The sequence below is a fragment of the Ornithorhynchus anatinus genome, chromosome 3 (genome assembly GCF_004115215.2).
Source record: "Ornithorhynchus anatinus isolate Pmale09 chromosome 3, mOrnAna1.pri.v4, whole genome shotgun sequence".
In the NCBI taxonomy this organism is placed as follows: domain Eukaryota; kingdom Metazoa; phylum Chordata; class Mammalia; order Monotremata; family Ornithorhynchidae; genus Ornithorhynchus; species Ornithorhynchus anatinus.
The window spans coordinates 2,354,664-2,378,622 of record NC_041730.1 but is presented as its reverse complement, the minus strand read 5'-3'; the positions used below and the strand labels follow the sequence as shown (position 1 = coordinate 2,378,622).

Below are 23,959 nucleotides of genomic sequence, written 5' to 3'. Positions count from 1 at the left end.
ACGTGGCCTAGTGGAAAGAGCACTGGCCTGGGAGTCAGAAGGACCTGGGTTCTAATAATAATAATAATAATAATGGTATTTGCTAAGCGCTTTCTATGTGTCAGGCACTGTACTAAGCTCTGGGGTGGATACAAGCAAACTGAATTGGACACAGACCTTGTCCATGTGGGATCGCAGTCCCGATCCCCAGGTAACTACGGTAAAGAGAAGTGAAGTGACTTCCCCAAGGTCACGGAGCAGACAAGTGGCGGAGCCAGGTTTATTCATTCATTCATTCAATCATATTTATTAAGCGCTTACCGTGTGCAGAGCGCTTGGGAAAGTACACTACAACAAACGGTGACATTTCCTGCCCACTACGAGCTCACGATCTAGAGGCGGGGAGACGGACATCGATACTAATAAATAAAATTGCAGATATGTACGTGTGCTGACTTTCTGACGCCCAGGCCCGTGCTCTATCCACTACACCATGCTGCTTCTCCAAACACAACGAACATTTCCGAAGTCATTTGATGTCATAAATATAAGAGCAGATGGAAATGTAGACTACTTTTCAATTTGAAAATAACTGCTTATCTCTTCTAATCCCGGCACCCCCACATCCGCTGTGTGACCTTGGGTAAGTCACTTCACTGATTGAGACTGTGAGCCCCACGTGGGACAGGGACGATGTCCAACCCGATTTGCTGGTATCCATCCCGGCGCTTAAGTACAGTGCCTAGCACACAGTAAGCACTTAACAAATACCACAATGACCATTATTATTCTCCGTGCCTCAGTTCCCACAACAGTAAAAGTGGGGATGAAAACTGAGAGCCCCATGTGGGACATGGACCATGTCCAATCCGATGAGCTTGTATCTACCCCAGCTCTGAGTCCAGGGCCTGGCCCACAAGAGGCGCTTAACAAATACCATAAAAAGGGGGGTTATCAGAGATGCGCCGGATTCTGGATTTCCACAGGCTATTCCCTATTCATTCGTTCATTCACTGGTATTTATTGAGCGCTTACTGTGTGCAGAGCCCTGTGCTAGACGTTTGAGAAGTACAATTCAGCAACAAATAGAGACAATCTCCATCCAGGCTTAGAGAAGCAGCATGGCCCAGTGGCTAGAGCACAGGCTGAGGAGTCAGAAGGATCTGAGTTCTAATCCCGGCTCCGCCACTTGTCTGCTGGGTATCCCTGGGCAAGTCACTTCACTTCTCTGGGCCTGGGTTCCCTCATCAGTAAAGTGGGGATTAAGACTGTGAGCCCTGTTGTGAGACAGGGACTGTGTCTGACCCTATTATATTTTATCAACTCCAGCGCATACTACAGTGCCTGGCACATAGTAAGCACTTATCCAATACCACAATTATTATTAGCAGAAGCAGCATGGCATAGTGGATAGAGCCCTGGGCTGTGAGTCGGTTCTAGTCTCAGCTGCGCCACTTGGGCTGTGTGCCCTTGGGCAAGTCGCTTCACTTGTCTGTGCCTCAGTTGCCTCATCTGTAAAATGGGGTTGAAGACTGTGACAAGGGACAGGGACTGTGTCCAACTCAATTTGCTCGAATCCAACCCAGCGCTTAGAACAGTATCTACCACATACTAATATTATTATTATTATTGTTATTATTAGGCCTTCACTGGTGCCCGCTCCCCGTCGGTTCTTGGATGTGGGGCTTGGGGGGAAAGGGGGTTCCTGAGGGGGAGGGGTGGGTGAGCCTGTCGATTCAATTTCCTGTCTCTCCCATTCCTGGAGCCAGTTCCAACTCCGGAGGAGATGTCCAACCTGACCCCAGAGTCGTCCCCCGAGTAAGTGGCATTTCATTCCCGTGGCCCGGCTAGCCGAGGGTCATTCCCCCCTTCCCCACAGCCCTTGTTTTCTTGAGTCGGGGGCTGGGGAGGGAGGAGTTGGGGGCTGGATACAGTCAGAAGGGGTGCGCTTTAGGGGACACTGAGAATCTACAGTTTGGGCTACTGTCCGTCCTGGACTCTGCTGACCCTCCCACTAGAACTTTCTTGTCTCCCCATCTCCTTCGCCATCCAACTCTGTCTCCCTGATCCATCGATTGAATTTCTTGAGTGGTTACTGCGTGCAGAGCACTGTACTAAATGCTTGGGCGAGGATAACAAAATCACCAAAATAACCCAATAACCGGCTGTCTTTCGCTGACCCGAGGGGGACAGCGAAAGACAGTAGCGTTCGCATCCCCGGCTCCGCGAGCCCGAGCACGGATCCCACCTCCCAGGGGTTCGTGGGGTCGGGGGGTTGGGGGTATGAGCCCCCAGCATCCACTCCTCTTGGTCTCTGCTCTCATCCTCTGTCTCCCCCGACCCCCCACCCCTCTCACAGGCTGGCCAAAAAGTCGTGGTTTGGGAACTTCATCAACCTGGAGAAGGAAGAGCAGATTTTCGTGGTCATTAAAGACAAGCCTCTCAGCTCCATCAAAGCGGACATCGTGCACGCCTTCCTCTCGGTGAGGGGCTCTCGGGGTGCCCCGGTCCTGTCCACACTCCCCTCCCTCTCCAGCCCGGAGATTTGGGGTGCTTTGTGTTTCTGGAGGCAATCTGGGGGGGATGGGGTGGGCGAGCTGGGTGCCAGCCGGAGAGGCTGATGAGAAATGGGCCCAAAAGGCTCCTAGGCCCTAGGTAGGTCAGTCAGTCAATCGTATTGATTGAGCGCTTACTCTGTGCAGAGCGCTGTACTAAGTGCTCGGGAGAGTACGATAGAATGATTTAACAGGCACATTCCCTGCCCACAATGAGCTTGCACTCTAGAGGGGGAGACAGACATTAATAGAAGTGAACAAATGACAGATGTGGACATAAGTGCTGGGGGGCTGGGAGGGGGATGAAGAAAGGGAGCAAGGCAGGGTGACACTGAAGGGAGTGAGGGAAGAGGAAAGGAGGGCGCAGTCAGGAAAGGCCTCTTGAAAGAGGTGGGCTCTCAATAAGGCCCTCTATAAGGTACAAGAACGACCCAGGTAAAACCCTAGTGTCGGAAAGAACCGAGTTGGCCAGAGGTAGAAGTGGGGGTTGGACCTGGGACTCTGCTTGTTACCCTCCTCCCCAAACATCTGCACCCTGGGCCCTTCCTGCAAAATACCCCTCCTCACCAATCTCCTCTCCATTCATCCGCTCATTCAGTCTTATTTATTGAGCACTTCCTGGGTGCAGAGCACTGTATTAAGCGCTTGGGAAAGTACACTACAACAATAAAGACTGCCATTCCACGGCCTAGTGGATAGAGCCCTGCTGGATGGCCTTGGGCAAGTCACTTGACTTCTTTGTGCCACAGGCACAAATGAAGATGAAGACTGTGAGCCCCAGGTGGGACAGGGACTGTCCCCAACCAGATGATCTTGTACCGTGGCTCAGTGGAAAGAGCCCGGGCTTGGGAGTCAGAGGTCATGGGTTCAAATCCCGACTCTGCCGCTTGTCAGCTGTGTGACTCTGGGCAAGTCACTTCACTTCTCTGTGCCTCAGTGACCTCATCTGTAAAATGGGGACAAAGACAGTGAGCCCCACGTGGGACAACTTGATCACCTTGTATCGTCCCCAGCGCTTAGAACAGTACTTTGCAAATAGTAAGCACTTAACACATGCCATTATCATTATTATTATTATTACCTACCCCCAAGTGCTTAGAACAGTGCCTGGCACATAGTAAGGGCTTAACGAATACCACAATTATTATTATATCGATTATATTATTATATCGATGGATTAATCCCTGGTAGAGAAGCGGCTTAGCCCAGCGGAAAGATGCCAGGCTTAGAAGTCAGGGGTCACGGGTTCTAATCCCGACCCCGCCACCTGTCAGCTGTGTGACTTTGGGCAATCACTTCTCGGGGCCTCAGTGACCTCACCTGGAAAATGGGGATGAAGACTGTGAGCCTCACGTGGGACAACCTGGTGAACCTGTATCTCCCCCAGCGCTTAGAACAGCTTAAGCGCTTAACCGATACCGACATTATTAGTAGTAGTAATAATAATAATAATAATAATGTTGGTATTTGTTAAGCGCTTACTATGTGCCGAGCACTGTTCTAAGCGCTGGGGTAGACATAGGGGAATCAGGTTGTCCCACGTGGGGCTCACAGTCTTAATCCCCATTTTACAGAGGAGGGAACTGAGGCACAGAGAAGTGAAGTGACTCGCCCACAGTCACACAGCCGACAAGTGGCAGAGCTGGGATTCGAACTCATGAGCCCTGACTCCAAAGCCCGTGCTCTTTCCACTGAGCCACGCTGCTTCTCGGCGTGATGAGTACTTGATGAGCACCTACCTCTCCCGGAGCACTGTGCTGAGCGTTGCTAGAAAGTGATGCCCTACCCCGTCCCGTCGTGCAGCCCCCCTCCCCAGCTCCCCTCCGGGGTCGTGACCCTTGTGTCCCCCCTCCCCCCCGGCTCCCCATCCTCGGGGTCTCGGTTGTCCCGGCAGATCCCCAGCCTCAGCCACAGCGTCATCTCCCAGACGAGCTTCCGGGCGGAGTACAAGTCCACCGGTGGCCCGGCCGTCTTCCAGAAGCCCGTCAAGTTCCAGGTGGACATCACCTACACGGAAGGAGGCGGGGCGCAGAAGGACAACGGCATCTACTCCGTCACCTTCACCCTCTTGTCAGGTGAGGGGGGGGAGGCTGGGGAATATGGGGGCGGGGGCGGTCTGGGAGTCAGGTCTGAGTGGGTGGGTGGGTTCCCCCTCAGAGAAGCAGCGCCGCCCTGGAAACAAATTGTCGGTATTTGTTAAGCGCTTACTATGTGTCAAGCACTGTTCTAAGCGCTGGGGGAGGTACAAGGTCATCAGGTCGTCCCACGTGGGGCTCACCGTCTTCATCCCCATTTGACAGATGAGGCCCAGAGAAGTGAAGTGACACGGCCAAGGGTAGGACCCGGACCTGGGAGTCAGAGGCCTTGCCTTCTAATCCCGGCTCCGCCACCTGTCTGCTGAGTGACCTTGGCCAAGTCGCTTCACTCCCCTGGGCCTCGGTTCCTTCATCTGTAAAACGGGGACGGAGACTGTGAGCCCCACGAGGGTCAGGGATTGGGTCCAACCTTGTATCTCCCCCAGCGCTTAGAACAGTGCTTGGCACACAGTAAGCGCTTAACAGAAACCCCAATTAGGAGTTATTATTATTATTGATGATGACGACGACGACGACGATTGTTCCCGGCAGGTCCCAGCCGCCGGTTTAAGCGGGTGGTGGAGACGATCCAGGCGCAGCTGCTGAGCTCGCACGACCAGCCCTCGGTGCAGCAGCTGCCAGGTGAGAGCGGGACACGACCCCGGCCCACCCTGACGCCGCCGGATCTCCCCCTCCCCCTCCTCCCCCTCCTCTCCCCTCTTCCCCTCCCCTTCCTCCCCATTCCCCTCCCCACTATCCCCTCCGAGGACCCGGCCCGCAGCCCCCTCCTCGGAACCCCCGACCGCCAGGGGGGAAAGCCCGTTGAATGCGACCGAGACAACGCCCACCTCCTCTCTTCTCCTCTCTCTCTTCCTCCACCCGCTACCCTCCCGCCCCGCCCCCCTCCTCCCTGCCTCTGACACCCCCAGCCCCCATCTCCCTCCTCCCTGCCCTGACCCCCCCCCCCAGCCCCTGTTTCCCTCTTCCCTGCTCCCGCATCCTCCAGCCCTTTTCTCCCTTCTCCGGCATCTTCTTCCTGATGTGATCTAAGACTCCCTTCTTCCTGTCCCTCTCTTCTTTCTCCTTCCCTTCTCTCTCCCTCTCCTCTCTTCTCTCTCCCATTCTCCCTCTCTCCTCTCTCCCTTCTGTCTTTTCTCTTCCTCCCTCTTTTCTCACTCCCTCCCTGTCTCCTCTCTCTCCTATCTTTTCTCTCCCTCCTTCTTTTCTCTTTCCCTCCCCATCTCCTCTCTATCTCCTCGCTTCCTCCCAGTCTCCTCTCTTTTTCTCCTGTCTTTTTTCTCCCTCCCTCTTATCTCTCTCCTTCTCTCCTCCCAGTCTCCTCTCTTTTTCTCCTGTCTTTTGTCTCTCCCTCCCTCTTACCTCTCTCCTCTCCTCCCAGTCTCCTCTCTCTCTCTCTCTCTCCCTGTCTTTTCTCTCCCTCCCTGTCTTTTCTCTCTCTCCCTTCCCATCTTTTCTTTCTCCCTTCCTGTCTTCTCTTTCCCTCCCCGCCTTCTCTGTCCCTCTCTTTCTTTTCTCTCTCCCTTGCTCTCTTCTCTCTCCCTCCCTCCTCTTTCTCTGTCTCTTCCTCTCTTTTTCCCTCCCATCCTCTCCCTCTCTCCCTTCCCTCTCCCTCCCTCTCTCCTCTGTCCCTCCCTCTCTTCTTTCTCCTCTCCCTCCCTGAAATGAGCTAAACTGTCCCTCCTCTTCTCCTTCCCTTCCCTCTCTCCTCCCCCGCCTTCCCTCTCCTTGTTTCTCCCCTCCCCTCTACTTTCCCTGTCTCCCCCCACTCCCACTCCCTTGGAGCTGGTGTTTTCTCCTCCCACCCGCCCGGGCCCCTGCCCCCAGGGGACGGTGGGCAGGTGGATCGCACTAAGAGGGCCCCTCTTGTCCACCGTAGACACCCCAAATTCAGCTCCAGGACTAAGCTGGGGAGCTGTCTTTAAGGGCCAGAAGGTAGCCACCAGCTACGAGAGTAGCCTGTGACCGTGGCAGGTAAGGTTTTTCCAGCCTCACCCCAGAGATTGTCGGCCCTCCGGGCGTGGGGTGGGGGTGGGGGGGCGGGGGAGGAGGGGAGGGGGCTGTGGGCAGACCAGGTTTCCCCTCCCTCGATCCCCTCCTCCCGTCCACCCCTCCCCAGCCCTGCAGAGCGGAGGTTTGGGCTAGCCGCCCCCCGCCCCCACCCCCCCAGGAGAGCCCAGGGCCATGCCAGGGCTGCAGTGCCATCTCCCTGAGGGGTCTTGCCAGGCAGGGAAGATTCCCCCGGGAGGAGTGAACAAGGGCTCCTCCCCCCCAACCCCCCCTCCTCCCCACCCCCACACCCCCTCCTTCAGTGAAACACCAGCCTCCGGACCCTCACCCCCTGCCATCATGAAATACATGCCTCCTGATCGTCACCCTGCCGCCAGTGGGGTCCCTTAAACCCCCCTCCTGGGTTCCTGCCTCCCCATCCCCACCCCCTCCCTTCCTGCTCCTCCTCTTTCTCCTTCCTCTACCCCTTCCTTTCTCCCTCCTCCTCCTCTCTCTATCACCTATCAATTAATCAGTGGTATTTACTGAGTATTTACTCTGTGCAGAGCACTGCACTAAGCACTCGGGGAAGTATAGGAGACTCGGTCGACACCATCTCTCCCCTGAAGAAGCTAACGATCTAGCAGAAGAGACAGGTTTTAAAGGGAAGCAGCAGAGTATAAGGCTATGGACGTAAGTGTGGTGGGGATGGGGGTAGGATGAGTATCAAAGTGTTGAGCGGGTACAGATTCATTCAGTCGTATTTACTGAGCACTTACCGTGTGCAGAGCACTGTACTAAGCGCTCGGGAAAGTACAACACAACAATAAACGGTGACATTCCCTGCCCACAGCGCAAGTTCACAGGTGATGGAGGTGGGAGGGAAAACAGGGAGGGGAAATGAGAGATTAATCCAGAAAGGCCTTTTGGAGGAGATGTGATTTTGATAGGACTTTGAAGGTGGAGGCGATGGTGGCCTGTCAGATACGAAGGGGAAAGGCGTTCCAGTCCAGAGGAAGGACGTGGACGAGCGGTCGGGGATGAGACAGATGAGGATGGAGGGACAGTGAGTAGGTTGGCGTTGGACGAGTGAAGCGTGCGGGCTGGATTGGAGTAGGAGAGCAGTGGGGTAAGATAGGAGGGGGCAAGGGGATTGAATGCTTTACAGCCGAAGGTAAGTGGTTTCTGTTTGATGCAGAGGTGGATGGGCAACTACTGGAGGTTCTTGAGGAGTGGACTCAACTTTTTTTTTTAGAAAAATGATCTGGGCAGTGAAGTTTGGACTGGAATGGGGAGAGATGGGAGGCAGGGAGGTCAGCGAGGAGGCTGATGCAGTAATCAAGGCAGAAGAGGATGAGGTCTTGGATTACCGGAGTAGCAGTTTGGATGGAGAGGAAAGGCCAGAGTCTAGTGATGCTCTGAAGGTAAGACCAGCGGGATTTGGTGACTGACTGAAAATGCCAATATGACGAAAGAGATGAGTTTTGGATAATGCCAAGATTGGGAGCTAGTGAGACAGGGAGGATGGTGTTGTTCTCTACAGTGATGGGAAAAACAAGGGGAGGACAGGGTTTGGGTGGAGAGACGTGGAGTTCTCTTTTGGGCACGTAAAGTTTGAGATGTAGGTGTGACATCCAAGTAGAGAAGTCCTGAAGGCAAAAGGAAATATTAAAATGCAGAGAAGGAGAGAGAGAGAGAGATCAAGACTGGAGAGGGAGATTTGGACATTATCCACGTAGAGAAATCCAGAGAAGGAGAGAGAGAGATCAAGACTGGAGAGGGAGATTTGGACGTTATCCACGTAGAGGTGGTAATTGAAACCGTGGGAGCGAATGAGTTCTCCAAGGGAGTGGGTGTAGATGGAAAATAGAAGAGGACTGAGAACTGAGCTCTGAGCAACCCCGCAGTTAGGGGGTGAGAGGCAGAGGAGGATCCCGTGAAAGAGACTGAGAAGGAGCAGCCAGGGAGATCGGAGGAGAAGCAGGAGACGGCAGTGTCAGTGAAGCCAAGGTTGGATAATGTTTCCAGGAGAAGGCAGGTGGTCCACAGAGTTGAAGGTAGTTGAGAGGTCGAAGAGGGTCAGGATGGAAGAGAGGCCGTTGCATTTGGCCAGAAAGAAGACTTTAGGGAGGGCAGGTGAGGATGAATTTCAGACGGATGAGATGGGCCGGTTGCCTAAATGTCCGTCGGCAGCATTCTCTGCAGCTCGCGCCTAAGAGCGGAGGAGGAAGCCGACTGTGGAGGTGATCCAGGGCTGTGGGTTGGGAGGAAGAAGGGACGGGGAGCAAGGGGGTCGAGTTCACTGGAGCGGGCGGAGTTGAGAGAGTGAATTTGTGTGTCCAGAGAGGGCGTGGAGACCAAATAGGGCACGATGACTGGAAAATCGGAAGGACTTGAGAGATCAGAGGCCGCTGGAGGGAGTCAGAGCAATTCTGTGGGGAGAGAGTGTGAGGGAGAGAAGCCACGTGAAGAGGCTGTGGACAGAGACTGGAATTTCAGGTTGGTGATTATACAGTATCTAGAGACAGAGGATCAAAATTATGTCTTTTATCCCTCCTTCCTTCTCTCCGCTTTCTCCTCTCCCTTCTTTCTCCTCCTCCTGCTTCCTCCTCCCTTCCTCCTCTCCTCCCCATTCAAAGAAACCACAGCCCTGGCAATGGGGAGGGTAGTCTAAGACTGGGGTATAAGGCCCAACGTTCCCATGGGGAAGAATTGAACGGGTGGGAAGTCTTTTAATACAGCCTTGTAAGCAGCTACTAGCCCGGCCAGGACGGCGAGTCAGTCGGTCCGTCAGTCAATGATATTTATTGTATGTAGACATGATCCCTGCCCTCAGAGAGCTTACAGTGGTGTCTTGGGTGGCCTCAGCAGAGAGGCAAGACAGAAGTGACTATTGAACCCCAAATAAGCATCAGCAGAACTGACCAATGGGAAGGCAGAAAGTAGAGAAGCAGCATGGCTTAGTGGAAAGAGCACGGGCTTGGGAGTCAGAGGTCATGGGTTCCAATGCCGGCTCCACCACTTGTCTGCAGTGTGACCTTGGGCAAGTCACTTAACTTCTCTGTGCCTCAGTTACCTCATCTGTAAAAATGGGGATTTAAAAAAATGTGAGCCCCACATGGGACAATCTGATTACCCTGTATCTACCCCAGCGCTTAGAACAGTGCTCTGCACACAGTAAGTGCTTAACAAATACCATAATTATTATTACTACCTACTGGCCGCTCCCCTAGCCTTATGCCCAAGAGAACCAGCATGGCCTAGTGGGTAGAGCCCGCACCTGGGAATCAAAGGACCTGGGTTTTAATGCCGGCCCCGCCACTTGTCTGCTGAGTGACCTTGGGCAGGCCACTTCACTCCTCTGTGCCTTAGTTACCTCATCTGTAAAATGGGGATTGAGACTGTGAGCACCACGTGGGCCAGGGACTTTGTCCAACCTAATTAGCTTGTATCGACTCCAGCGCTTCGTATAATGCCTGGATATAAGAAGCGCTTATATCAAATATCATTAGAAACAAAACTGCTACTGTGCTGATCCAAGCACTTACCCTATCCCATTTTGTCTACTTCATCAGCCTCCTCGCTGACCTCCCCGTCTCCTCTCTTCTCTCGCCAGTCCTCTGCTGCCTCGATCATTTTTCTAAAAATCCTCTCAGTGCATGTCTCCCCACTCTTCAAGACCCTCCAGTGGTTGCCCATCCACCCCCGCATCAAACAGAAACTCTTCACCATCGGCTTCAAAGCCCTCCATCCCCTTCCCCCTTCTACCTCACCTCGCTACACTCCTACTCCAATCCAGCCCGCACAGTTCTCTCCCCTAAAGTCAACCTACACAGTGTACCTCGATTTGATCTTTCTCACCTCCAAACCCTCGCCAACATCCTGCCTCTAGCCTGGAACACCGTCTCTCTTCGTATCTGATAGACCACCACCCACTTTCAAAGCCGTATTAAAAGCCCACCTCCTCCAAGAGGTCTTCCCCGACTAACCCCTTATTTCCCTCTCCCTTCTGCTCTTGCTCTTGGATTTGCCCCCTTTATTCACCCCACCCTCCGCCCCACCGCACTTCTGTCCACACCTGTATCTTATTTAAATGTTTGTCGCTCCCTCTGGACTGTAAATTCCTCGTGGGCAGGGACTGGGTTTACCCACTCTGTTGTCTAATACTTAATAATGTTGGTATTTGTTAAGCGCTTACTATGTGCAGAGCACTGTTCTAAGCGCTGGGGTAGACACAGGGGAATCAGGTTGTCCCACATGGGGCTCACAGTCTTAATCCCCATTTTACAGATGAGGGAACTGAGGCCCGGAGAAGTTAAGTGACTTGCCCACAGTCACACAGCTGACAAGTGGCAGAGCTGGGATTCGAACTCATGAGCCCTGACTCCAAAGCCCATGCTCTTTCCACTGCGCCACGCTGCTTCTTCCCCCAGTGCTTAGTGCAGACAGTAAGTGCTCAATAAATCCCATAGATGGATTGACTGTTCTATTTTCCCAAGTGCTTAGTACAGAGGTCTGCAGACAGTAAGTGCTCAAAAAATACCACAGATTGAATGATGCATTATATTTTCCCAATCACTTACTACAGAGATCTGCAGACTGTATATGCTCAGTAAATACCACAGATTAATTGAAGTATTGTATTTTCCCAATCGCTTAGTACAGAGATCAGCAGAGAGTAAGTGTTCGATAAATACCAAGGATTGATTGATCTATTGCATTTTCCCAAGCACTTAGTACAGAGGTCTGCGGACAGCGCTCGATAAATAACTTGAGATTGATTGATAGAGGGAGGCTCCATTGAGGGGAGGTTTTTGTAGTCTGGCCTGGGTCACCTCCTGGTCTTTCTGCTGTAAAAAGAGAATTCATTCATTCATTCAATTCTATTTATTGAGCCCTTACTATGTGCAGAGCACTGTACTAAGCGCTTGGAATGTACAATTCAGCAACAGAAGAGAAGGCATTGTTACCCTTGACCCACCCTCAGCCGGTCACAGGCCCAGACCAGGGCTGGGAGCCGAGACTCTCCCTGGGATTGGTCAGGGGGGAGGGCCGTGGGCCAGGAAGACCCCTAGGGTGGGAGGGCTAGCGTTTATCTGCAAGGCTGGTTTAGGATTAGAGAAGCAAAGAGCCCGGGCTTGGGAGTCAGAGGTCGTGGCTTCTAATTCTGGCTCCGCCGCTTGTCAGCTGTGTGACCTTGGGCAAGTCACTTCAATTCTCTGTGCTTCAGTTCCCTCATCTGTAAAATGGAAATGAAGACAGTGAGCCCTGCATGGGACAACCTGATTACTTTGTATCTACCCCAGCGCTTAGAACAGTGCTTGGCACATAGTAAGCGTTCAACAAATACCAACATTATTATTATTGTTATTGTTATTCTCCGGGCATCAGTTCCCTCATCTGTAAAATGGGGATTAAGATCGTAAATCCCATGTGGGAGGTGGGCTGGGTCCAACCTGATTAGCTCGTATCTACCCCAACGCTTAGAACAGTGCCTAGCACATAGGAAGCGCTTAACAAATACCATTTTAAAAAATCACTTTCTGAACACAGCAACTGGCCAGATCAAGGGGTGGAGCCCTCTCCCCCACTTCCCGCCACGGCCGCCAATTCGCCCCCTCCCCTCTCTCTCTTTTCCCAGCCGGGCACCATGGAAGGGGAGAGCAAGGAAGGGTCAGGTGATCAGAACACATGGCTTAGAGCAGGGGAAAAACCTGAGCCTGCCCCTCCTTTCCTTCCTCCGGTCTTGTGACCCTCCCTTTCCCACCCCCGCAACTCCAGTGCCCCCCCGAAGTCCGTTTTGATCTGACCTTCATCTGTTTCGTGCTCCCTAACTTAGCCCGGTTTCAGTTTGCATCTCGTGTGCCACCTCGCTGCTCCGTGTGTGTGCGCGTGTGTATGTGTATGTTTGCGAGTGTGTGCGTCACCGCGTCTGCAGAAAGAACGGGGGTGGGGGTCACTGTCCCCCCACTTTTGGCACCATTCCCTTATATGCACCCCCCCACACACACATACAACTCAGTAAGGAACTACTTGATCGACGGTATTTCTTGAATAGAGAAGCAGCGTGGCCTAGCGGCAAGAGCACGGGTTGGGAGTCAGAAGTCGTGGGTTCTAATTCCGCCTCCGCCACTTCTCTGCTGTGTGACCTTGGGCAAGTCACTTCACTTCTCTGGGCCTCAGCGACCTCATCTGGAAAATGGGGATTGAGACTGTGAGCCCCACGTGGGACAACCTGATCACCTTGTATCTACCCCAGCGCTTAGAACGGTGCTTGGCCCATAGTGAGTGCTTAACGAATACCATCATTATTATACAGTGCCTGCACATAGTAAGTGCTTAACAAAGACCATGATTATTAAACGAGAAATACCACTGGTGGTGGTGATGATGATGATGGTAAGGATCGTTTCCTGGCTTGCCCCTTTTCCACTTCCGCTCCCTCTGCACCCCGACGTGGGAAGGGGCACCCATCTAACACTTTGTCCGGGCCCCTCCATCTCCCCATTTGGTGGTTGTGCCTCCCAGCCAGCACTGTCGTAACAATTATCATTGCGGTCCGGTGGAGCTCTGACTGTGTGCTGAGCACTGGGGGGGGGGGAGATACAATACAAACAGATCGGACCCAATCCCTATTCCACCTGGGGCTCACGGTCCAAGGGGGAGGGAGAAGCAGCATGACGTAGTGGATAGAGCGCAAACCTGGGAGTCAGAAGATTGTGGGTACTAATCCCGGCTCCGTCACTTGTCTGCTGTGTGACCTTGGGCAAGTCACTTAACTTCCCGGTGCCTCAGTTACCTCATCTGTAAAATGGGGATTGAGACTGTGAGCCCCATGTGGGACAACCTGATTTCCTTGTATCTACCCCCGTGCTTAGAACAACGTTCGGCACATAATAAGTGCTTAACAAATACCATTATCATCATTATTATTATTATTAGAGGACAAGCTCACTGTCTAGAGGCAGAATGCTAGGGGGAATGTGAGTGCCAAGTGCGCTGAAGTGGCCGGTGGGGAGATGAGAGATTAATCAGGGAGGGCCTCCTGGACGAGATGCCATCTCAGGAGGGCCTTGAAGATGGGGAGAGTGGAGGTTTGCCAGATGTGAAGGGGGGGAGGGCGTGAGCAAGAGGCCAGCGGAGGAGAAAAAACAAGAGTGTGGCAGAGGGAATGATGGTGGTGGATTTAGGAAGAACTAAGGATGTGAGCTGGGGTGGAGTGAGATAGCTGTGATAATTATGATTCATTCAGTCATGTTTATTAAGCCCTCACTGTGTGCAAAACACTGTACTAAGCGCTCAGGAGAGTACAATATTACAACAAACAGACACATTCCCTGCCCACAACAAGCTCTCAGTTAAGAGTTTACTATGTGCCAAGCTCTGTACTGAGTGTTGGGGTAGATAAATTAGCAGACTGGACACAATCCCTGCCCCACATAGGGCTCACAGACTAAGTAGGAGGGAGAACGGATATTTTCATTCACTCGTATTTATTAAGCACTTACGGTGCGCAGAGCACTCTACTAAGCGCTTCATCCCCATTTTACAGATGAGGAACTGAGGACCAGGTACATTAAAGGACTTGCCCAAGGTCATACAGCAGGCAAAGTGGCAAGTGAGAAGCAGCGTGGCCTAGGGGAAACAGCTCGGACCTGGGAATCAGAGGACCTGGGATCTAATCTTGAGTCCACTACTTGTTTGCTGTGTGACCTTGGGCAAGTCACTTCACTTCCTCTCTGTCTCTCTTACCTCATCTGTAAAATAGAGAATAAGACTGTGAGCCCTATGTGGGAGAAAGACTGTGTCTGGCTTGATTACCTTATATCTACCCCAGCACTTAGTACAGTGCTTGACACATAGTAAGTGCTTAACAAATACCATTTTTTAAAAAATCAATCAATGGTATTACTGTGCGCAGAGCATGGTACTGAGTATTTGGGAGAGGACAATACATTATGGAGAAGCAGCGTGGCCAAGTGGCTAGAGCCTAGGCGTCAAAGGGCCTGGGTCCTAAACCTGGCCCCGCCACATACCTACTGTTGACCTTGGGCAAGTCCCTTCACTTCTCTTTGTCTCAGTTCCCTCATCTGTAAAATGGGGATGAAGACTGTGAGCCCCATGTTGGACAGGGACTGTATCCAACCTGATTAGTTCATATCTACTCCAATGCTTAGTACAGTGCCTGGCACATACTATGCACTTAACAAATACCTTAAAAAAAAAAGGCGTGTCTGGAATGAGGGACTGGCCCTCGCACCACCAATTAATCGAAAGCATGCAGGCACCCCCTGTTTCACCATACAGGCACCCCTCCAAAACTCCCCACCCAGCCCTTTCTTCATCCCTCTTCTCAGCCCCACAGCACTTATGTCCCAAGCAGTCATTTTTTTATTTCTATTCATGTCTGTCTCCCCTGCCTAGACTGTAAACTCACTGTTGGCAGGGATTGTGTCTGTTTATTATTGTATTGTACTCTCCCAAACGCTCAGTACAGCGCTCTGCACACAGTAAGAGCTCAATTAATATGATTGAATGAATGAACTATGCTGTAGGAGGGGGCTTCGATCAATCCATCAATGAATGGTATTTCTTGTGCACTTACTATGTGTAGAAGAGCCACTGGTCTGCCCCTCGCCAGCTCTCGGCTTCCCTACCCCCCAGATGCACCTCCCACCCCCCCTCTCCAACCAGGGTCACCCTGCAGGCCTGTCCTCCTCTGCCTGACCCAGTTGACCCTAGACCCTCTGCCCCTGACCTTGCAGGAGCCCCCTACTTTCTCCCCGGAGAAAGGACCCATCCATTCACCCAACCCCTGGACGACCCCCACCCTCACTGCTTCGCTTTTATGCCCGTGGGCCTGGGGGAGGGGGCATTGGCATTGTAGCCTCTTTCCCATTTACCTGCCCCTCTTCCCAACCTCCATCCACCCCTGTCCTCCACTGCCTGAGATCGGGGAGAGGCGACAGCCGGCAATCAATTAATCAGTCGTATTTATTGAGTACTTGCTGTATGCACAGCACTGTACTGCTTGGGAGGGGGCCATATAAGAGAGTTAGGGGACAAGTTCCCTGTCCACAAGGAGCTGACGATCTAGAGCAGGAGACAGACATCAACATAAATACTCAATTCATTCATTCATTGTCGTGTTTATTGAGCACTTACTGGGTGCAGAGCACTGTATTAAGTGCTTGGGAGAGAATAACATCATAAACAGACACATTCCCTGACCACGGTGAGCTTCCATAAGTGACTGGAAAGGGACATAAAAGTGCTGTGGGGCTGGGGGAGGGGTGAATATCACTCAGAGGCCTGCCCAGTTTGGGAGTGGACAATCAATTGAAAGATTCCTTGTTGCTCCTGACTCCCTGAGGGTCTGTGGCCCCGCAGCCCACCCGGCCCAAGACTCTGTCTCCCACCGGGGACACCGGAACCCTAAGAAAACCATGTGCTGGCTGCCCTCTTGTTGCACTGTCCTTTCCCAAGCACTTAGAACAGTGCTCTGCACACAGTAAGTGCTCAATAAATACGATTGACTGGCTGACTGGTCACTCGTCTCAGGGGCCGGTCGACACCCTGATTCTCCTCTCTCCATCTGTGACTGAACCGGCACAGACCAACCAACATTCAGGAGGACCTGGATTCTAATCCCGGCTCCACCCCTTGTCTGCTCTGTGACCTTGGGCAAGTCACTTCACTTCTCCGGGCCAGTTAACTCAAATGTGATACGGGGATTGAGACTGTGAGCCCCATGTGGGCATGGACTGTGTCCAACCTGATTAGCTTGTATCTACCCCGCTGCCTAGTACAGTGCCTGGCACATAGTAACTGCTTAATACAGTATTAAAAAAGACCCTACAAAAAACTTACTGATTCTCCCCTTTCTGTCCCTGACTAGCATGTAGTGAACCATCCTAAGCCCTGACTCTCCCTTTTCCATCCCTGACTCTTCCCAGTGACCCAGCATGGACCATCCCACACCTCTGACTCTCCCCTCTCCATCGCTGACTCTCTCCTAGTGACCCAGCATGGACCATCCAACACCCTTGACTCTTCCTTCCCCACCCCGACTCTCCCCTTTTCATCCTGGACCCTCCCCAGTGACCCAGCACGGACCATTCAAGCCCCCCCACTCTCCCCTCTCCATCCCTGACTCTCCCTAGTGACCCAGCCATGACCCCCTGACCCCCCGACTCTCTCCCAGGATTTTCCTCCTGTTTATCTGAATCTGCCTCCTCCCAGGTCCCCTGGGGACCCCGCCTTCGGCCTGGGAGGTGGACTGGCTGGAGCCGACCACCCCAATCCCGCCTCTGCCCCCCCCCCCCCCCCCCCAGCCTGCTTCTGTCCAGGCCGCGGCCCCCCAACCATTGGGAAACACCATCTACGGGGCTGCGGGCTGCCCGGACACCCCCCCCGGGCCCCTCCCCTCTCCCTGCCCTTCCGACTGTCCGGCAAGGCCGAGGGACTAGGGAGGGGGGCCCGAGGGGTGGGGGTGGGGGTCCTGGGATCAGGGTGGGGAGGGGTCTCACGAGGCGGAGAACCGATCGGGAGTGCGGGCCCTGCGCCCCACGTTCGGGGGAGCGTCCCGGGGGCCACCCCCGCCCCCCAACCCGTCCTTCCCGGGGGTGGGGGGCGGGAGGGGAGGGGGCCGCGGCGACTAGGGTCGCCCGGGTGCGGAAGCGTTTTTTCCGTTTCTCCCTCCCTCTCTGCTCGGGGCTCCAGGCCCCCCTAACTGTATGGAGCTGATGGCAGGCCAGATGTCCAAGTGTGGTAAGACCCGCGCCCAACCCCCTCCTCCGCCCGCGACCCCTGCTGGCCCCCCACCCCCACCCCCAGCATCTCACCCCCGGGGGGGGGGGGTAGGCGGAGAGGAGCTCTGCCCCTGCTTCCCCTCCCACCCCTCCCATCCATGAAGCCCACCCCTCCAGCCCGGCTGGAAATCCCATCCCAATTTCCCAAATTGGGATCCTCTCCTCTTCCAATTTGGGAAAGACACCCCCTCCCAAGCCCCTCCCCCCGCCCCCCTCCTCACTGGAGGACGAAGAGGCCGGGGGGTGGGGGGTCTCCTCGATTCTCAACCCCTCCCGGGTGGGGAGACTCGAACTACGCCTTGCCCCGTGCCAGCCCCATCTGAATTCACACCCCCCTTCCCTCCGGCAATCAATCAGTGGGATTTATGGAGAGCTTTACTGTGTGCAGAACACCGTCCTAAGCATAATGATGGTATTTGGTAAGCGTTTACTATGTGCTAAGCACTGTTCTAAGCGCTGGAGTAGATACGAGGTGATCAGGTTGTCCCACGTGGGGCTTACGGTCTTCATCGCCATTTTACAGATGTAGGGATTGAGGCCCAGAGAAGCAGAGTGACTTGCCCATGGCCACCCAGCAGACGAGTGCGGAATCAGGATTAGAACCCAGATCCTCTGACTCCCAAGGCCGTGCACTTGCCACTAGGCCAGGCTGCTTCTCCCGCACTCGGGAGAGGACAACTGAATAGTACAGTGGACACACTGCCTTCCCACAACAGCATAGAGGCGGGGACAGACATGAATAGAAAGAAAGAAATGAGAGATCTGCACGTAGGTGGTGTGGGGCTGGGGGTGAGGAATGAATAAAGGGAGCAAGTTGGAGATGTAGAAGCGAAGGGGAGAAGAGGGAAGGAGGGCTGAGTCTGGGAAGGCCTCTTGCAGGAGATGGGCCTTCAATAAGGCTTTGAATAATAATAATAATAGTATTTGGTAAACGCTTACTATGGGCCAGGCACTGTACTAAGCCCTGGGGTCGACACAAGATAAACGGGTTGGACACAGTCCCTGTTCCATGTGGGGCTCACGGTTTCAATCCCCATTTTATAGATGAGGGATCTAAAGCCCAGAGAAATGAAGTGACTTGCCCAAGGTCACACAGCAGACAACTGGAGGAGATGGGATTAAGACCCTTGTCCTTCTGACTCCCAGGCCCGGCTCTATCCACTATGCCAGGGGAGAAGAATTGTCTGTGGGATTTGAGGAGGGAGGGCGTTCCAGGAGAGAGGCAGGAGGTGGGCGAGGGGTTGGCGGCGAGACGGGAGAGGTCGAGGCACAGTGAGACGGTTGGCATTAGAGGAGCGGAGGGTGCGGGCTGGATTGGAGAAGTAGAGAAGCGAGGTGAGGTAGGAGGGGGCGAGGGGATGGAAGGCCTGCAGGCTTCCCAGCTCCCAGGGAAAAGGGGTGGGAACTCAAGGAAGCCCCAGAATAATCATTATAGGAATTTCTCAAGTGCTTACTATGTGTCAAGCACTGTCATGAGCACTGGGGTAGATCCAAGTTAATTAGGTTGGACACAGGTCCTGCCCCACATGGGGCTCACAGTCTAAGCATCATTATTACTGTTACTATTTTGTTGTTATATTTGTCAAGCACTTACTTTGTGGCAAAGACTGTGCTAACCGCTGGGGTAGATACAAATTAAACAGGTCGGACACAGGCCCTGTCCCACATGGGGCTCACAGTCTAAGAAAAATCATTATTATTATTATTATTATTTTATTATTTGTTAAGCACTTACTTTGTGTCAAACACTGTACTAAGCGCTGAGGTAGATATAAGTTAAATATGTTGGACACAGGCCCTGTCCCATATGGGGGTCACAATCTAAGTATCATCATCATTATTATTATTATTATATTATTACATTCTTCATCAACATCATCATTAGTAGTAGTAACAGTCTAACAATAATTATGGTACTTGTTAAGCGCTTACTATGTGCCAAGCCCTGTTCTAAGAGCTGAGGTCGATCGGGTTGGACACAGTCCCTGTTCCCCATGGGGCTCACGATCTTAATTCCCATTTTACAGATGAGTTAACTGAGGACCAGAGAAGTTAAGTGACTTGCCACGCAGCAGACCAGTGGCAGAGCTAGGACTAGAACCCAGGTCCTTTTAACTCCCTGGCCCCTGCTCTATCCAGTAAGCCATGCTGCTTCTCCAGTTATATTTGTTAAGCACTTCCTATGTGTCAAACACTGTACTAAGCGCTGGGGTAGATCAAAGTTCATCGGGTTGGATGCAATCCCCATCCCTCATCCGGGCTCCCAAGTAGGTTATCGAATCCCAGGTGAGAAAACTGAGGCCCAGAGAAATGAAGCGACTTACCCAAGGTCACGCAGCAGGCAAGGTGGCGGCGCAGGGTTTAGCACCCCGGTCTGTCCATCTCTCTGTCCAACTGGCGGCCCTCGGCCTCCGGGTCCAGGCCCCCAACCCCAGGCGGGAAGGGATTCCCCGCCCCCACCCCACTGTTGAGAGGGGACGGGGCACAGAAGCCAGAGGGAAAGGACACAAGTCTACCCCTTCCTGCCGGGCCCAGGCCTGCACCCCAGGGGGTCAGAGAGAGGAGGGTAGCCAACCCCGCCTCGCTCAGGACCCCCCCATCTGTTCTCTGGCTAGGCCGCATATTTGTGTGTGTGTGTGTTTGTGTCCTGCAAGCCCCCACCCTCACCCCACCAAGCCCTTCCGATGGTACCAGGCCGAGGCGGGTCCGGCAGTGGGTGGCGGGTGAGGTGGCCCCCGTCCCCCGAAGCTCTGTGCAAGGGGAGACCCGGGGAGCCTGGACTGACCCCTCCCAGAACCCCAAGATCGCCCTCCCCTCCCTCCAAGTGGCCCTATTTACGGAGCGCTTGACTACGCGCCGAGCACTTGACTAAACGCTTGGGTGAGCACCCCGACTCTGAGCGACCCCCCCGGCCCCCACGCCCCGGTGAGGGGGGTCGGGGGATTGGGTCGAGATTGCCCCAGGCTGGGCCCTCCCTGGAGTCCCCTAGAAGGCCATCTGGCTTGGGGGTCCAGCTGGAACCCACCAACCCCCCTCCGCCCTTCCCCAGTAAGTGTGAAGACCGGGCCCAGGATGGGCAGAGGGCACCATGTGAACCAGGGCTCTTGCAGGGGCCGGCGCTGTGCCGGGCCCGGCCTCTCTCGCCCTTTTCTCAGAGGTCATGCCTCTCTGACGCCCCCTCCCCCCGCCGTTGTGACCCCTCCTCCATCTCCTCACCTCTCCACCCTCTCACCGCCACCTGCCATCTGTCTGCTGCCACTGATCCGAGAAGGACTACATGGCCAACCCTGACCCTCCTCCCTCACACCTGCCCCCCTCCTGTTCCACCCCATCAAACCTGCCCGCCTCCCCGCCCTATCCCCTCGCCTCCCCAACTCTGTACCTGGCTGAGATACTTAGTGAGCACCTACTATTGTGCAGAGCACTGTACTAAGCACTTAACCTTCCCCGCCTCCTCACATCTGCCTAAAGCTCTCATACCTGCCTGAAGTTCTTGATCAATCAGTGGGATTTATTGAGCGCTTACTATTGTGCAGAGCACTGTACTAAGCGCTTAACCTGCCTGCCCCCCATACCCGTCTTACCTTTTCTTTCCTTCCTTCTGGTTCCTGCCCCGCCCCTCTCACCTTCCTCACCTTCTTCTGCCCCTCCCCGAGTAACAGACCCCTCTTGACCAGCCTCGTCCTGCCCATCCCTCTCCTCTCGAGCCCCCCGTCCCTTCGTTCCTGTCTGATCCCCCCTGCCCCCTCCCACCCAATCCCCTCGTCCCCCTCCCCTTATAGATCTGGGAATGGGGTGGGGGCCCTGAGGAGGAGGAGGAGGAGGGAGGAGAAACCCCAGCAACCACCCCCGGCCCCCGCCTCCTGCCCTGAATTCCCCCAGACACGGGGAGGGGGCTGGAGGAGGAGCAGGAGGTTGGGAGGGTCCTAGAGAGAGGGAGATCCCCGCCCCCTCCCCGGATCTGGGGGAAATTCAGGGCAGGGGGCGGGGATCAGACTGGTGATGGGTCAACGGGGGGTGGGGGGTCTAGAGAGACAAAAAAGGGGCCTCTGATCCCACCGTAGGACTCTCACGGTGGGGAGGGGAGTCTGGGCACCGTCCCCTCCCTTAGAGGGTCCATCTGCCCTGGATCCTGGCGTCCAGATCAGACCCCCGCCGCCCCCCGGGGCGGTCTTTCCGTGTGAGTGGGGGAAGGAGGTGCCGGTGTCTCTCTAAAACGAGTGTTCAGGAGTCACAGGGCTAATAATAATAATAGTATTTAAGTGCTTGCTATGTGCCAAGCCCTGTTCTAAGCGCTGGGGTAATAATAATGATGATGGTATTTGATAAACACTTACTATGTGTCAAGGCCTGTTCTAAGCGCTGGGGTAGATAGAAGGTAATCAGGTTGTCCCACGTGGGGCTCAGTCTTCATCCCCATTTTACAGCTGAGGTCACTGAGGCGGGATTAGAACCCACGTCCGCTGACTCCCAAACCCGGGCTCTTGCCACTAAGCCACGCCGCTTCTCCTAAACAGTAGCCCCCCTCCCCACCCTATCTTCACTTCCAAGGGAGGCCCCCACCTTCCATCGGGGGGGGGGGCGGGGAGGGGCTCCCCTCCAATTGGCAGAGGCCGGGACTGCCAGGACCCATCCTAGGCCAGACTCCCACCCTGCCACTCCGCGCCCTTCCCCAAACCCTCCCACCCCCCCGTCTCCTTGCCCCCCTCCATCGCCCCCCTCTCTTTCCCGACCCAAGCACGGTCCCTCATTCATCCTTTCATTCGATCGTATTTATTGAGCGCTTACTGTGTTCAGAGCACTGTACTGGGCGCTCGGAAAGTACAATACAGCAATAAAGAGAGATGATCCCTGCCCACTGTGGGCTTACAGTCTAGAGACCCTCGCCCCCCTCCCCACCACAGAAAGCCATCCATCCTGCCTACCGGGGGGAGGGGTGGGTTTCCCGGTGTCTCCCCCCGCCCCCTCCCCACCCCTCTCCCCCCAACCCCCTCCCGGCTCTGGATCTTCTCATCCCCCTTTTCTTTTTGGTTTCTTTCTCGACGAGCACTGTTCTCATCGTTCATTTGTTTGTTTCCCTCTCTCCCCCTTCCCCTTCCCCCCTCTCTCCCTCTCTCTGTGTCCCCCCACCCCGTCTCTCTCTCTTTCTCTCTCTCTTTTTTTTTTTTGTCTCTCGTTCTGTGTCCCCAGGCAGCCCATTGAGTAACTTCTTTGACGTAATTAAACAACTTTTTTCAGACGAGAAGAACGTCCAGGCGGGGCGCGGCCCGGGCCCGAGCAGCCGTCGGGGCGATGCCGAGGCTCGTGACTCTGGGGCCGGAGGGGAGCCCAGGCCCTCGGCCGGGACAGAGAAGGCCCAGGCGGGGCGACCGAGGGCCCCCCGAGACCAGCCTTAAACCGCCCGCTAGCTAGCCAGCTGGCCCCAGCCCCTCGGACCCTCGCCGCCCAGGCTCCGGCCGCCGGCCCGAGGACCGACGGTGTAGACGGCGCCCCCCGCCCGCCCCCTCCACCCACCGCTCTGTGATGGCCCGCCGGAGGCCTTAGGGCAGACCCGGGCCCCGGGGAGGGGTGACCACCACGTCCCCCTCGCCCCTCCCCCAGTCTCCCACCCCCCCCCCGGCCCCCCGCGACCGGTCCTGCCGCCGGTCCCCATCCGGGCTGCGCTCCCTCTGCGCCTCTCGCTCTCTCCCCGCCTGTCCGTCCGTCCGTCCGTCCGTCCGTCCATCCCTCCGTCCACCCGTCTGTCCGTCCGTCTGTCCCGCTCTCGCCCCCCCTCCCAACCTCTCCCCCTCCCCCCCACCCCCCCACCCCCGACCTCCCTTTCTCTGTTTTTTCTGACGCCGTCGCTTCTCTCCGCTCTGCTACCAGGAATTATCCCGAAAAGCTAACATGCCACCGCCGTCTGCACCCTGCGGACTTGTTCACGGAAAAGCCACGGCTGCCCACCGGCCCCCTCCCTCCCCCCCTGCCGCGCCCTCCCCCCCCCCCAGCCCTTCCCCCTCCCCCCTCCGCTCCGCCTGTTTGGCTCCCGGCTCCCCCTCCCCTCCTGCCCCCTCCCCAGCGGGGGAGGGGGGCTCTGGGATCGGCCTGACCCCAGCCGGAGGACCTCGACGGCCCGGAGCGACCACCCTCGCCCTCGAGGGGGGCGGGCGGGCGCCGCGGAGGGCGGCATCCTTTGCCCCGCCGGGGCATCCGCCGGGGCATCCGCCGGGGCATCCGCCGGGGCATCCGCCGGGGCATCCGCCGGGGCATCCGCACCATCAGCCGCGCCGACCAGCAACCGCAACCGCAGCCCCGCGCACGCGCACTCCGCCCCGACGCTCGTCGGCGCCCCCCGGAGGAAGACGGCGGTACGGCGGCCGGCCCAGGACCGGACTCCTAAGGGAAGAGCCGCCCCTCAACACTCGGGGGCGGGGGTCGCCCCCCACCCCAAGCCCAGACCCCCACCCTCCTCTCCCACCCCCCGTCCCCTCTCTCTCCATCCTCCTCTCTCTTTCTCTTGTCTCTGCATCTCTGCCTACCTGTTTGTGTG

At 55.3% G+C, this 23,959-nt stretch overlaps 1 protein-coding gene across 14 annotated transcripts in view; it reads left to right on the top strand.

Moving 5' to 3' along the window:
• The window catches only part of BRSK2 (BR serine/threonine kinase 2), a 220,570-nt gene extending 197,184 nt beyond the window's left edge, over positions 1–23,386 (top strand). For 4 of the 14 annotated variants that reach the window (XM_029059700.2, XM_029059698.2, XM_029059697.2 and 1 more), the window contains 6 exons: positions 1,749–1,797; positions 2,339–2,462; positions 4,429–4,609; positions 5,162–5,251; positions 17,339–17,386; positions 22,618–22,905. In XM_029059700.2, the coding sequence (XP_028915533.1) occupies positions 1,749–1,797; positions 2,339–2,462; positions 4,429–4,609; positions 5,162–5,251; positions 17,339–17,386; positions 22,618–22,823 (698 nt within the window). In that variant the 3' untranslated portion in view covers positions 22,824–22,905. Of the gene's footprint in view, positions 1–1,748; positions 1,798–2,338; positions 2,463–4,428; positions 4,610–5,161; positions 5,252–6,506; positions 6,602–17,338; positions 17,387–22,617; positions 22,906–23,295 lie in introns of those variants that run through there. The other 10 variants (XR_003757818.1, XR_003757816.1, XR_003757814.1 and 7 more) reach the window with 8 other exon arrangements.
• Positions 23,387–23,959: the final 573 nt, after the last annotated feature.